A 15,746-nucleotide genomic window follows, 5' to 3' on the forward strand; every position below is an offset into this window, starting at 1 on the left:
CAAAATTATAAGAATTTGAACTGGGTAATAGGTGAGGAGATAAACCATATTTTAAAAAAAAGTTCAGTTATTCGAGGAAATTTTGAAAAGTTTTCTGAATAACGTATAGATGATACTACTTCCAAACAGTTATAGTTATCTTTCCTATAAATATCTTAGCGACTTTTTTCGGGTGAGTTAAGAGCAGATGTAGTTATAGATGATAATTGCAGTGCTAGAATTCTATATTTGGGAACGGCAAATTTGAAACATCCATCGGTAATATTTAATATTTGGTGATCAACGATATGGAAGTAACAGATATATTTACTAGTATGAGAAATACTCTAGGGTACTCAGTTTCGTCATTTTTAACTTTTCCAAATGAGCCTTTGATTTTAAATGCGGTCGTGAAAGCCTGGAAAATGATCCCTCTGGTGGATAGCCAAAATTTGTCAACACCAGAAATAATTTTAAAATACGTGGTGTGGTTGATATTGTAAAGTCTACGATTAAAGGTATGTGAAAGAATTGAGGCTTTAAACATTTCAGACGAATAAATATTTATGTATATAAAGAATTCCTTGTAACGTAAGTATAGCAAATACTGATGCGTTATCAACAACGAGTCAAAATACAAAAATCTGAGCCCGATTCCAGTTGAGTTTATACGTTGATTCATGATCACTAGATGCGTTGTAACGTACAAGAAGAAGAAAATCAGACAATGTAATCACAATTCCCAATCAAGTGTATGAAGTCTGCCGAAAACATCATAACTAGGTTTTTTGAAGTGCTAAAAGTATCCTACTTACCAACAATATTTCAGCTATACGTCTATCATGAAATCGTACCATTTGATCCTTTTGGACCAACTAAAGTAAAAATAATTATCAGAAATGGCCCGGTATATCAAAAATGAAAGCCATAATCCAATAAAACAGTGCTTGTTCCCATACATGCGTCGTTGCAGTGTAGTGAAATTCGAAGAATTTTGATATGGTTTGCTGACACATTTTTCCTTATTTGTTTAATTTGACTCCATCGGACTTCCAAATTTCTCCAATTTGTTTGACATAAATTTACATGAGATGAAAAGCTTTAAAGCATCATCTGAGGAATATTGTACAGGGCTTCAGGAGTCTAATTTCTACGATTGCCTGAAGGCTGTAAAACACGTTGGACTAAGCACATTACTATAGGGGGAGGGTATATTGAAAAGCAAGAACAATTTCTAAGAGGTATGCACCTGTTCTATGCTTCAATCTGAAAACTTTTCAAATGACCCTCGTAAATTAAAATTTTCATATCTATCACTTTTCTGCATACTCACACATATAACCATTAATATTCCGAATAACGGGCGTAAACATGTAAATAACGAACAGTTATTTAACTATTACATAATTATTTTCTAAATTGCTATCTATTGTTAATAGTTAATGAATTATTGTGTTAATAGTTCTGTTACATTTGTTTATTACGTTAAATATAACTTACTAAATAAATATTACCAAAATTTAGGTTGTGATCAGTTGGTAGTATTATGATACTTAATAATCAAGTAACACATTATATTTCTTTTAGACACAGCCAGCTGAAAAGAGGGATTATGTCATCAATGAATTAGTAGAAACGGAAAAGAATTACGTTGATGTCTTAGCAACAGTACAAAGGTATTTCCAACGTCCATTAAACGGTATTTTATCGGACGATGATATGAAGATCATATTTGCTGGTATAAAGGTAAGTTTTCCTTAATATTTTTACAATTACTGCTATTATATTATTATTACGAGGGAGGATCAAAAACTAAGGTTGCAAGGCCGATATTTCTGGACTCTCGTCTGATATAAAGGAATGAGGAGTGTGCGGTAATTGTAATGCATGGAGTTGGCAACTGTGCAGAGTTTCAGCAATCCGCCACCTACGGCGCTAGTTGTAGGTAAACACAAATGGCGACTCGTTTCGAAAACGTCTCGCGAAGAAGTCCGCTCAGTTATTCAATTTCTGTGGGCGGAATATATAATCGCGGCTGAAATTCACAGACAGCTGGTAGAGGTTTATGGAGAGACTTCTCACCAAGGGCGTCATTTTCCTTCACGACAACGCATGCCCACATACAGCCCAGAAGACCACCACGCTGTTGAAGAAGTTTCGCTGGGATATCATCGACTATCCTTCCTACAGCCCGGACATCACTCCATCTGACTTTCATCTTGTTTCCGCACTTGAAGGGACATCTATGAGGCCGTCGCTTCGCTTCAGACGAGGAGATGCAACATTTCATGACAACGTTGCTGAACACGCAAGGACACGATATTTACCAGGAGGGAATCTTCAACTCATCCTACGATGCGATAAGTGCCTCAACTGGTGTGGAGACTATGTCGAAAAATAATCTAATGTATGTATTATCTGTTGGTTGTATTGGTTGTATGAAATAATATATGCACGTTTCACTGCGGGCTTTGTAACCTTACTTTCTGATCACCCATTGTTTATTATTATTATTATTATTATTATTATTATTATTATTATTATTATTATTATTATTATTATTATTATTATTATTAACACAAAAAGTCACTAGAACAATTTTCCACATTTATATGTATTTTTTAAAATAAATAATACAAATGGAAGAAATTCGGAGAAAGTTAATGTGCCTTTTCAACACCGAGACCATATGAGACGTGGACATACAATTCAAAGTAGAATGTGTACCATTGTAATACATTCAAGTTTTGAATGTTCTTTTATTGAAAATCGAACCCAGGATCATGAGCACGTAAGACGCACACGTTAGCGACTAGACTAGCAGGAAGGGCTCGAAAAATTGAGTGTTAACAGATTTTGAAAATGTGTGTCACGGAACTTACTGTAGACCCAAAATCTGTAAAGGTTTATACAATTAATTCCATGTTATGCAAAGTCTCGAATATAAGACATTGTTTCTAAGTGTAACAACCTCCATGCACATTTGATTAATGTCAGTTTGTTTGTTTACCACAGGAGCTGTGTGAAATTCATTCAGGTTTTCATAGTCAGCTAAGAAAAGCATGCTCTGCTAACGCTCCTTTAAAGCTTAGCGAGGTGTTCTTGAATTGGCGGGAGAAGTTCCTCATTTACGGTGACTATTGTGCCAATCTACCTCTTGCTCAAGACCGCATTCAGGAGCTGTGCCAAAAAAATCAATTGATCAATCAGGAAATAACGGTAAGGAAACAGTGCATCTACATCTCGTAAGTTTTAAGTAATGTTTTTATTATTATTATTATTATTTTGTTTTAAGTTACCTGGAAACACCGACAAAAGTTCTCTTTTGGTACCTTCTGAAGTTCAGGTCTCACGTTGGTTTTGATCTCTTCTATGGTGGCAAAACCAGTACCTTTGAGGCCCATTTTTAGCGTATGAAAGAGCTAAAATTCCGATGGTGCTATTAAACAGCACTGATAATTTATAGAAATAATAAACACTTCTGACCAGAGTATATACACTTATTTATTAAAACCTAAAATATAGTGAAACAGTTTCGACAACTTAACGTTATCTTCATCAGACACTAACTCATTTCTTTAGTGAATTTCAGAATCGTGATGGATAGAGTTGCACGATAATTTATTTTATTTATTTCTTTTTTTAATTACGAAATGTAATCTAGTCACATATTTTTCATTTAAAGTACTATCTCTTTTTTTGCATAATAATGTGAAGGCCTAGTAATCTTATTGTATTGACTAAGATTACTACCGGTACAAATTTGGCTGTTAAGTGTATTCCAATCGTGCTAAAAGTAAGATTGTGAAAAATCGTCAATTACAGTACACCGTGTTTCAAACAGAATGACCTGATTTTGGACGGTAATAATTACGGCATGGGACGTACCGGCAAGGAAATGAATGTTGTTTGAATGGGCCTGGTCTAGAGTTTCAGAAAATCGCCGTTAGATGTCAGTCAATGCGTCTTCTCAGTTTGCAGTCAGAAGTAAGATGGCGTCCGCTCAACAGAATACATTTAGTGTGCTGCAATTTGCAAAGACCGAGTAAGTGATTTCGGTCCAGTGTGCTTTTCATCGGCATTTTGACATTGATCCTGATCCGCGTGTACCCGTCTTTCCTTTACTTCGTGACATAGAAGCAGTGAGGAATAGAATAATAGCCGCCATAACTGTTGTAAATGTAGATACATTGTGTCAAGTTTATGATTAATTTAGCAGATGTTGTAAGTGCTGCTGCTAGTGGACACATGGAGCATTTGTAATAGCATAGCTAAAAACTCGAAGATTTTGTGAGTATTTTGAAATTTATCCCATTTTTGTAGTATGTTTTTATCAATACATCTAAACTTTTAAAATCAGGTCATTCTTTTTGAAACAGCCCATATATGCGCAAAATATTTCCGTCTTTACTGAACCGTAGATTCTTTCTATTAAAGATACATATATGATGTTTGTGGAGAATTTCTCTTTCGAAATATATCATCCTTATTTTTTTCGGTAGATATAGTTTCCCTTTTTTTTCTTTTTCTTTTTTTTTTTTTTTTTAAATCCGTAAATATCTGAAGTTATGGCTATCTTCATAACAGATTTAGGAAAAGTTAGATTTTTGTGGTGTTTTGAAGTGATTTTCACTCAAAAGTATTTTAATTATTTGTCTTATGTTAATAAATGTCATTCCACATTTATACAATACTTTGCTCACATTAGGAGTTTCATTACATTTCCATTGGTAATTCCTTTGTAGTCATTTTTTAAAATTGATTTATTAAGCTACTATTGAAGAAGGTAGTATGACTACTGAATGTAGGAATAATAAAGTGTCTCCAAGAAAAAAAGAGATAAGAATGATATAATATTTATTTATGTCCGTTTAGTTGATAGTTAGTAAGTATATGTTTTAGTTTAGGTTTTAACTTTATCATGTAGTTTTATCGTTTCTTATGACAATGTTGTTTATCTAGAAATGCCAAGATGAAGCAAACAATGGAAAGTTCAAACTTAGGGATATATTATCTGTTCCAATGCAGAGGATTTTGAAATACCATCTTCTGCTAGATAAACTTTGTAGTGAAACTCCGTCGGTAAGTTTTCTTATTTTTATGTATCTTTTATACTTTATTTATTTATTTATTTATTGGTGTTAGTGTATTGTTATTGACTTTTTGTTACTAAGTCGATTTTTGACTTTTGAGTAGTTAGTGCAGTATATTGTTCCATCTGCAATAACCTTACATATTTTGATACTGGGGTTATGTAAACGTTTTTTTATGTTTTGTTCTCACAGTTTGTTGAGGATGTTACACTAATATGTTAAAGATATGTCTTAACATTAGTTTCGGTTTTACTTATCATGATGTTCTTTGCAATTTTCAAACAATTGTTTCTTCTAAGAAACTTTAAAAAATGTAACTTATTTCCTCCATATTATGGAATAAAACAGCCTAGTCTTAACTGAGGATGAATAATAACCGTGGTATTAGTAGAAATATTTAGAGAAAACAAGTTTTTTTGGAAACTAAAAGGAGCATGATAGTAATTAAAATTTGAGACTTAATTTTAATAAACTTTCCTTACTTCTGTTAGTAATTAAATCTCTTAACAGTAACGCATTTTAGCTTGAGAGTTATTCTTCTTAGTTGTGTGACGGTTTATTAGTAAGTAGGCCGTACTCACTATTAACGTGGTCCTAAATCATTTTGGTTCAGTTATTTTCAAATACAAAATTGGATGCACAGTAGGTATCATAGATATGTAGATTATACACTGTTTCTGTACAACAATGTTCCTGCAAAGCTAAATTACACTAGCCAACCTGAAAATGCATCTGAAACAAGATCGATTGTTCTTTACTGAATCTACTACACTAATCACGAAAATTATTCACCCGTTTGCCACTGATGATAAGTGTGTCAACTCGAATTCGTTTTTATATATTGAGGGAGAAAAAATACAAATTGCCACTTTCACTCGTTAAATGCGGAATTTCCAAAAACGCTTTGACACATGGCCACTTCTGTTGTATAAGGAATGTATATACCAAGTTTCACACATCCCTAACATGTCTCTTAATCTTTACTGATTTCAACCCATGGCTATCTTCTTATAAAGTTGCAATCTCCACTCTTTTTTACTTCCTTTCTAAGGAAAACATCAAAAAATACTGAAACACGTCATTAATTATCGTAAATTAAATGTCAAAATACCAATTTCCATATCATCCCTCTTATTACAACAAATGTGACCCCACATGTTTTCCTTCCCTTATAGGGGATATATATATATATATATATATATATATATATATATATATATATATATATATATATATATATATATAAATCCGGTGAAACACATGTCTAATTATTTTAAATGAGAAGTCCATATACCAAAGTTCATGTCCCTATCCTCCTCCAGAGATTCGGAAATACGGATATTTTGCTATAATAATTTGCCACCGCTATTTCCCCCCTTCCTCGTCGAATTTCCAAGAATCCTTCCTTAATAGTAACTTACGTCACAAATCCAAGTCCTATTCGCTGTCAAAATTTTAAGTTTGTCGCTTAAGTGGTTTGGCCTCGGCGATGATCAATCAGTCGCTCAGGACTGATTCTTTTATGTAGAGACTGAAAATTCAGTTCTGCATCTGAAATCGCAGAAGGGATCAAACAGAAATCACAGTTGACCGGGTGGGAAAGAGAGGACACGTGAAGTGTGCAGAGTTAATAAGAAGTGCGCCAAGTAATTAAGATGCAAAATTACTATTTTACACCACTAGAATACGGGGAGAACACGTTTCATTTTGGATATAAAAGGTACCAAAATTGTCACGAATCAACTTAGGGACCCCAAAAACTCTGGATTCGAAACTAATATCGGTCATTTTCGATCATTACATACATCTTCCCTCCCCCAAGTTGCGGGGCTGAATTTGGATTTAAACGGCATCGCCAGTGTCACTGTTCCTCCCAGTGACCTCGAAAACTATGGATTCGGCACTAATATCGGTCATTTTCAATCATTTATATATATATATCTCCTCTTCCCTTCCCCTAAGTTGCACCGACAAAATGAAATGATAAAAAACATCCAAGGCCCGAACCTCATCTATGTTGAAAATTTGATAGAGATCGCTGCTCGCTTAGAATATTGATCTATAAACTCTTTGTAAACTTAGATTATTTCTGTACAGTTTTAGTTTAGCCGTGCAAAATAGCAACTTAAATTTTAGTGCCATCTAAGATTATTAGTAGAAAAACACATATTCGAGTACGCTTCTTAGTTTATGTTATATTTCATACTTGTTGGTTAAATACATATATAAAATACGTAAACATTTTTTTTTTGTTTTGTCATTTTCTCTCATATTTTTTTAAAATTAAAATATGCAATGTTGCATATACTTTAATTAATGTGCGAGGCCCGGGCAACGGCCCGGTTCGCCCGTCCCAAAAGCCGCCTCTGAAAGGAATTAATTTAACTTCGTAGACGTATTTGTAAATAAAGTTTCATTTTACAGTTGTATTGTGTGCTTGGAAATTATTGATATTGATGTATATGTATATGTTTGCTTTAATTACAGACGCATGACGATTATAGAGGTCTTGAAAAAGCACGTGAAGCAATGATTGATGTGGCAGAGTACATAAATGAAGTAAAAAGAGATAGTGAAAGACTACAAATTATCAGTGATATTCAGGTAAGACATATTTAAAGTGTTTTAGCGACTTCCCTTTCTGAAGTATAATGTTTCTTTTCAAACATAGCAGATAGATCAAAAATAAAATTATGAAGCATAATTTTAAGGGTATTAATTATTTGCATAATTTTAAGGGTATTAAAAAGTATTGCAGATAGAAACTTGTTTATTCAAAAATTTAAAGTAGTATTGAAAACAGTTCGTAATTACTTTGTTTTGATTTAAATTACTCTGTTCTGTTGTATGTTGAGACAGCAATTGGCAATACAATTATTGTCAATAATTTATAATGTGAATAAAATAAAAAGTTTGTTTGTCTGTGTGCGGCCTGGGGACCAGATGAATGGACCGAGAGTTACCAAATTTGGGTCACGGGTTCCTTGGTCCAGGCCCCAGACCAAGACGAAGCGTTTTTTTTTTTTTTTTAAATTTCGAATTAGGGGGATCTCGGGGGGGGGGGGGCGTATTTACCGGGACATGTAAAAGAAGTAGAAAATGACCGATATTAGTGTCGAATTCATAGTTTTCGCGATCACTGAGGTCAATGGTGACATTTCCATTACCGATGACTTTCATATTCAGCTACCATTGTATGCGGGTCGAGGTTCACCTCCGGGGAAGGGGGATATCGGGACATGTAAAAATGTGACTGATATTAGTGTCAAATCCTTAGTTTTCATGGTCGCTGAGATGAATATTCCAAATACAGTCCCCATGCGAAGAACGTGTATTTTCAGCTACAGGGTGTCCAATATACAATGCAACCCTGAGTTTGGGATAGTAGAACTTTTGACCGGAAGCGGTACACAAATAATGGTTGTACCAAAATGAAGCCTTGTTTATGCATATATTTTTAAACTAGGAAGCAACGATTGAAGTACACTAGAAACCACACAGTGTTGCCAGATGTAAGTGAAGGTGTAAATTTTTTTACAAGTCATGTTAATTGACTCATAACTCATACGTATGGATGTTCCGTCGTTAATTTTCAGTTTGTCTAGTTGGAGTACCTTGAAACTATGGAATGGAAAAAAGAATTTTTCATTTACATTGATAACTAATCAGATGAGGCTTCTGTAAGGGGTTACTAGGGAAAACGTGGTTTTCATAAATTAACATTCTGAATTGGCAACAATACTGGCGTTTCAGTGCATCAAAAGGTGAGTTAAGGATCTGTCTACATTACGCAATTCCTGAAAACAATGAAAAAGAAACTTTGAAATTATCATGATAAAACTTTTACTTACATGCACCCGGCAATACTGCTATTCATTGAATAAAAATGGGGGCACTTCCAGAATCTACGGTAGAACTGACATTTCAGTTCGTAATGAATAGCAATGTTGCCGGGTGCATGTAAGTAAAAGTTTTATCATGATAATTTCAAAATTTCTTTTTCATTGTTTTCATTAATTGCGTAAGACAGATCCTTAACACGCCTTTTGATGCACTGGAACACCAGCACTGTTGCCAATTCAGAACGTTAATTTATGAAAACCACGTTTTCCCTAGTAACCCCTTACAGAGGCCTCATCCGATTAGTTATCGGTGTAAATGAAAAATTCTTTTTTTCCATTCCATAGTTTCCAAGCTACTCCAACTATACAAACTGAAAATTAACGACAGATCATCCATACGTATGAGTTATGAGTCAATTTACGTGACTTGTTAAAAAAATTGATTTACACCTTCGGTAATATCTGGCAACACTGTGTGGTTCCTATTGTACTTCAATTGCTGCTTCCTAGTTTAAAATGTATGCATAAACAAGGCTTCATTTTGGTATAACCATTATTTGTGTACTGCTTTCGGTTCAAAAGTTCTACTATTTCAAACTCCGGATTGCATTGTATATGGGACACCCTGTAGTACCCAATAAAATCTCCTACTTTTTGATCGGCTGTAGCGAAGGGATGAGAAGAGGCGGGGTCGTCGCTTCCGTTCACCACTCTCATGCCGTTTTCATTCATTATGGTTTGGTTAGGAGTTCAGTGAGTGTACACAGCCGATTTTTTTTCTTTCTTCTCAAAAGTACTGTGATTCACTGCAAAGAGCTTTTCGCTTAAAGGTTGCTATTTCACGTAATGAAAATATTTCTGATCGGGAGACTATCTTGCAGTGGGTCGAGAATTTCCGAACAACGGGTTCAGCGTTGAGAAAACTCAACTGGCCGATCTAAAAGTGCTCGTACGTCTGAGAATGTTCAGGCTGTGAGATAGTCTTTTTGCGTCTCCACAGCGTTCTGCAAGAAAGCGTGCTACATATATTCTGCTTCGTAGAGAGGATGTAAGAAGAATTTTACAAGAAAACTTGCACACTTTCACCGTTATGAAATTGTGATTGTTCAAGAACTTAAACCAGCACATTTTTTAAGACGAAAAATCACGTGAGAACATTCTGCAAAGTGTCGCAGAAGATGCTTTTTTGTATGGTGATGATGCACGTTTCCAATTAAGTATTTGTGAAAGCAAATAAAATTTTCGCTATTGGTCTGATCATAACCCAGTTACAAACTGTTCTCAATACCATTTTATATATATATATATATATATTTTTTTTTTGAATAAACATGTTTCTATCTGCATTACTTTTCGTTTTATTAAGTTTTAAATGTGGAAGGTTTTTTTTGGATCACCCTGTACGTATTGGCATATTAAGTCAATAGACGATGCTTGTTGTACGTGTTGTACGTGTAAATTTTTCAGGTGCCTCGTATTGGTCAGATACACACATAATAACAAGTCAAAATAGCTAGACGGTCGAGAAGCGATCTCTCATTGAAACGAAAAATAATATATTTCATAAATCCAGGAAATAACCGATTTTGAATAACATCAATAATTAAGTAGCAGTATTTTGAGCATAGTGGAGAGAAGCTCCCATAGCTCTATTGTGAAATGGGACATAACAAACTTTAATGGAACAAATTCCGCAAGATTGTTGAATAGACCTTTAACACTTAATGCTTAATAATGTTAAATTCCTACACTATCTTCGCTTTTTTTTTAGTTCATTTATTTATGTAGAGAATCCTATTTCTGTTTTCTTTTAAATGAACTGGAATTTTACTGATTTCTTCTTCAGATCTATTTTATATGTACCTTAGTTCATAAAAAGTAGATTTTATAGTATACCGATAATTTTAATACTTGATAATTAGATTTATATCTAATGCAAGTTCGTTTTGAAAAAAGCAAGGATAGACTTCGGGAAAAGATCAATCAAATTACGCCGTTAAAATTTCAGTTCATTTCACGAAAAACAGAAGATAAATAGGCTGAATAGGCTAAAAAAATGAAGATCGCATAGATACTCAGCACTGTTACCTTTAACTTGGCGTAGCATAAAACATTATTGTGGTCAAATTGTGTAGAGAAATTGTAACTACTTTTGATTCTTTCTTTGTTGTAGGAGAGTATATTAGATTGGAATATGCCTGAGAATACAGGGCTAAAAGATTATGGCAGATTATTATTAGATGGTGAATTGAAAATTAAAGCTCACGACGACCAAAAGACAAGAGCACGGTAAGTCAAATTTCATGCTATCAGTTTACATATATAAAAATCAAAATAAATGGTACTGACTATGATAGCTACTTAAAAAAAAAAAAAAAAATAAAGAAAAGAAAAATAAAGTACTTGGTTTCTAGACTGTCATTACGACAGAAAAATAAGAGACAGAAAGGTGTTAGAAAAGTCCAGTCTGTATTGTTGTCGGCTATATGGGATCGTAATAGTTTAGATCAGTGATGGTCAAATCATAATGTACTGCAGACCAAGGCAAAATTAAAACATACTTCGGGAAGCATTTCCACATTCCCTGCCTTTTCTGAAACGAAGTGCTCTGAATGTGTGTACTTATATACATTTTATGAATCTTCGTTCTGTTCTGTGTATCCTGCTTTTTATTTTGCGTATCTAGGGCCTAAGCTACAAACGTTTGCAAGTAACTATGAAATCCATATTTTCTAAAAATCGGTCCGGTACCAACTTCCTACTTTTGCAGAATGGTCTTGGTAACCAAAAAGTAGGAGAAAAGATCTTCACAGTTAAAAGTCATATTCCGGTAGAATTCACGGTTAGAAATGTAGATTCCGGCAAATTATGATTACCAGCTACTCTATTCCTGTTACGCTTGCACTTAAGAAAGGAACAAATCATTCATTTTCGGGCGTCAGATGAAATATACCTCCTACCTTTGTATAACATATCATGTCTATTTCTGTACCTCAGTAATTCAATATATTATATCCATTTCTGTACCTCAGTTAGGTGTTGTGGCACAAATTTTCCGTATATGTAGGTCGTTCTTGACAATGCGGTTCACCGTCAACGCACGGATTATTATTTGTTGAGCTAATTTCACTATTATCTAGCTCGTGTTCTTACTGTTCTACCACCATGACCTGCACTTTATCCTCGGACACTGGATATTTACTGCGAGGCAGATCGGCAGTTAATACTCTGCCATCTTTGAATGTCTCACCCACTTCGCCACTGTGCGATGGGGCACGTGAACCTACTGCTTCTTAGAGTTCTGTGTGACATTTCCGTGCATGTTGCCGCATAGAATTGCTATCTTGACGTATGTCCTTGCCTGCGATTCATTATCTTTATTCCGAACCCTGTCACTAGACAGTTGAACTTGATGCGTGCTCATACCCACGACTTTTGCTCCTCCACTAAAAGCTTGTCAGCTTCAATGTACTATCACTATCCATAACTGAATTTTAAAAGCCCCCAAATCGACGCATCACAGATACTTCTCTGTTCTTTAATTTTCGCTTTCTTCCTACTATTTCTCCTTATATGGTAAAGCGTTTAACGAAAATTATGGAAACACGAATGTAGAAGAACACGTAATTTTGAACGATGAACACTCATGCAGTGATGTGTTAGGTGATAGTGAATAGTACGCGAGACGGTGTATTACGGTTTTCTGTTTGCACTATCTAGGACGTTGGCAGCACGATTAGTTGGAGTAAGTATATCCTAGACTACCGATGTATGAAGTATATCGAGATCAACTGTGTCCAAGGTGATGATGGCATACAGAACTTGCTGTAAAACATCAGTTAAGAAGGATAGTGGACGAAAACTAAGCCTGAGTGAGATAAGTCGTTGAAAAAGGATTTTCACGAAAGAACATAGAGCTAACGCATCATAAGCGAATGGGCAATTTAGTCAAAATCTGAAACAGTGTATCTGAAGCGTCTATATCGTTTCAGGGTTCTCACGTTGTGGGATGGGATGGGGTGTACCGTACCTATGGAGAATTCAGTCAGAATCCGAAACATGTGTATCTGAAGCATCTATGTCGCTTCGGGGCTCTCACGTTGTGGGATGGGCATGTCCGTACCTTAAAAGACCTCCTTGAAAGCTTATTGCAGTAAATGCTCCTTCCTTCTAATTGCTTTGCAGTACTCAGAAAACTTCTAAGAAGATAATGGGTTATGCACATTAAGCACAACCGACCCGTGTCTTCTATATAGATCCTTGAAGATCCTGAATGTTACCTGTTATATCTACTGGTTGAGCTGTTATATCTACTGGTTGAGGAGTTTTTCCCCCATAATCTCACCTTCCCCTCAGTGCCGAGACATTAAGATACGGAATCCATGGTATGACCACAGACTGAGAGAGACCAACCTAATCAGAGAACCCGTGCAATTCCAGAAAGGGTTTGCTACTTCTGGCCGTGCCCACCTCAGATCGTTCAAACTTTATGCTAAAATACGACGTACCCATGTATCCATCTCCCGACCCAATGACATGCTTTATTTGTTCAATTTGCGACTCAGCCGAAGCAGTAGGGTCGTACGAATCTACCCGATACTGGGCAACCATGATTACCTCAAGTTTACGTGCTGAGGTACCACAAACGCTAGGTGGAAGAAAACGAATGGTACGTGTAAGTCAGCATTTGAAAAAGAAGCAAGTTTTGCTTCCCGGAAGGGAGCAACAGGATCTCAAACCCCTACCTAGCTCTAGTTAGGGTAGAGGTACACCGTACATTACTGGACCCTATGCCTGATGTAGACTGTTTGAGAATCAGACATTGTCATTTGAGAAGCTTAGCTTTTCCCCGGTAGGGATAGCAATAGTTGCCTACCTCAGATCGTTCAAATTCCGTGCTGAGATATCACGTACACTGGTGACCCCAACGATCCGTGTTAATGGCCGGTTTGGAGGTTGGTTTACACGTAGCCTCACGTCTCCCGGTAGAGGTTCACTCATTATCACCTCCACCTACCTCCATCACCGTGCAACATTACTCTATTAAGAAGAGCGATGTCTTTGAATAGTTTTTTTTTTTTTAATTTTTTTTTTTATTTATTTATTTTTTTTTTTAACGACAGTATTGCCTATTTTGGGGAAAACTCGCTCTTCTTTTGGGACCCCTCACTCTTTCTCAACATGTGCTTGCAACCGCTTATGACGGGATTAAGCATTTGGAAGAGCCTTTTGTTGTTATATTCAGACGAGATCTGTATAATCTGAACATTCTTGTTGGAGTTTCTACATCGAGATCTCTGAGCACTGCCGCCAACTCACTAGTACAAAAAAGGTGGTGCTGAGAACATAAAAATGAACCGCTGATGATTGTAAGATTAATATTGTCCGGTGAATCATCTTTCTCCTTGTTTCCAACAACAGGTTTGGTTTATGTATGGCGGACACCCGAAATGCCATATACTCTGGACTACTTACTTCGTATCGTTGAACATTTCAAAGGTCCTATGCTTGTGTGGACCGCAATTTCATGATATCCTGATTATTCTGTTATTATTCTCAAACTACAGGTAATTGCTAGTTATTATTTTTGCATTTTAGCTGGGCAGGTGCATCCTATGATAAGAGACCGTTTTATTTATTTATTTTTTTCCCTAACGACGACACTGTCTTCCAAGGTGACAATTCATAAATACCAGTATACGCAATCGGATCTATTCAGGCCTTGGGAATAACATCAGGATAAATTTAAACACCTTCCTTGACCTGCTCATTTCACTCAAGTAGAACATTATAAAACCTTATTACTAGTCAGTTTTAGAGCGTTAGCCATCATTTGTGACGAAACTGTACGCTTCGTGCTGCACTGAGTAAAGTATGGTACACTCACGAGTTATATGGTCTCAATTTCGGGATTAACACAAGGTAATCGCAGTGTTGTACATATAAGAGAGAGGCAATATATATAAGAGAGAGAGAGAGAGTAGAAATGACCAAAATTTTCTGGAATTCGGAAAAATTCCGGAGTTTCTTCGATTTGATTTTCCGGATTCCGGAAAGTAAAAATTCAAGAATTGGCCATCCCTAAAATATATATATATTTCAAAATTTATAAGCGTATGTAGGAACAAATATTTTAGAGCAAAATATTTTACAGTAAAAGTTCATGGAGGAAAATGTTATAAGGAAAAATTGTCGAAGAAACGAGAGGATTGTAGGGTTCAATTGAAATATTCCAAGACAAGTGATTTTCCAGATTAATTTCTTTTTTCTTAATCGTATAACTCAACAAAAAAACTCCAAAATTCCAAAAAACTTTTGAAACATGTTATTTTACTTAATTTTTTTTTTTTTCTGGAGAAGTGAAGCGAGTTTGACATACAAGAAATAATAGTTGTTTTTACTTCGAATCATTCATGTGTATAATCACGCATATATGCTTTCAACAATCATATCAAATAGTTCTTTTACAGCATAATTTCCAATTCGTCTTTGAATTTGTAACAATACTATATAATAATGAAGCAAAAATAATGATTATAGTGATATTTTTTTTTTTTTTTTTTAATTCCTTTCAGATATGTATTCGTGTTCGATCAGGTGATGTTAATGTGCAAACCAAAAGTAAGTACCGAATATATTCTGTAGATAGTGTCTTTTTTTTGCTTGCTCATATTTTTAATTCCACTGATATTTAATAAATACAGTGCTACTATGTATTTAATAGGATACGTGTTCTCTGATATTAAAATCAAGGTAGCGGAAAATTATCAAGGAAATACAAATTTTGTTCATATATAGTGTTGTTCGTTTGCATATTATTTCGAACATACTG

The 15,746-nt window shown here is 35.1% G+C and overlaps 1 protein-coding gene across 1 annotated transcript in view; it reads left to right on the plus strand.

Annotated features, from left to right (window-relative positions):
- Vav (Vav guanine nucleotide exchange factor) overlaps nt 1-15,746 on the plus strand; it is a 112,925-nt gene that overhangs the window by 83,854 nt on the left and 13,325 nt on the right. The window contains exons 5-10 of the mRNA XM_081764701.1: nt 1,567-1,725; nt 2,995-3,198; nt 4,942-5,061; nt 7,560-7,676; nt 11,088-11,203; nt 15,490-15,535. Coding sequence (XP_081620827.1) covers nt 1,567-1,725; nt 2,995-3,198; nt 4,942-5,061; nt 7,560-7,676; nt 11,088-11,203; nt 15,490-15,535 — 762 coding nt within the window. The remainder of the gene's footprint in view (nt 1-1,566; nt 1,726-2,994; nt 3,199-4,941; nt 5,062-7,559; nt 7,677-11,087; nt 11,204-15,489; nt 15,536-15,746) is intronic.

The sequence above is a fragment of the Thermobia domestica genome, chromosome 7, assembly GCF_964235325.1.
Source record: "Thermobia domestica chromosome 7, izTheDome1.hap1.1, whole genome shotgun sequence".
NCBI lineage: Eukaryota > Metazoa > Arthropoda > Insecta > Zygentoma > Lepismatidae > Thermobia > Thermobia domestica.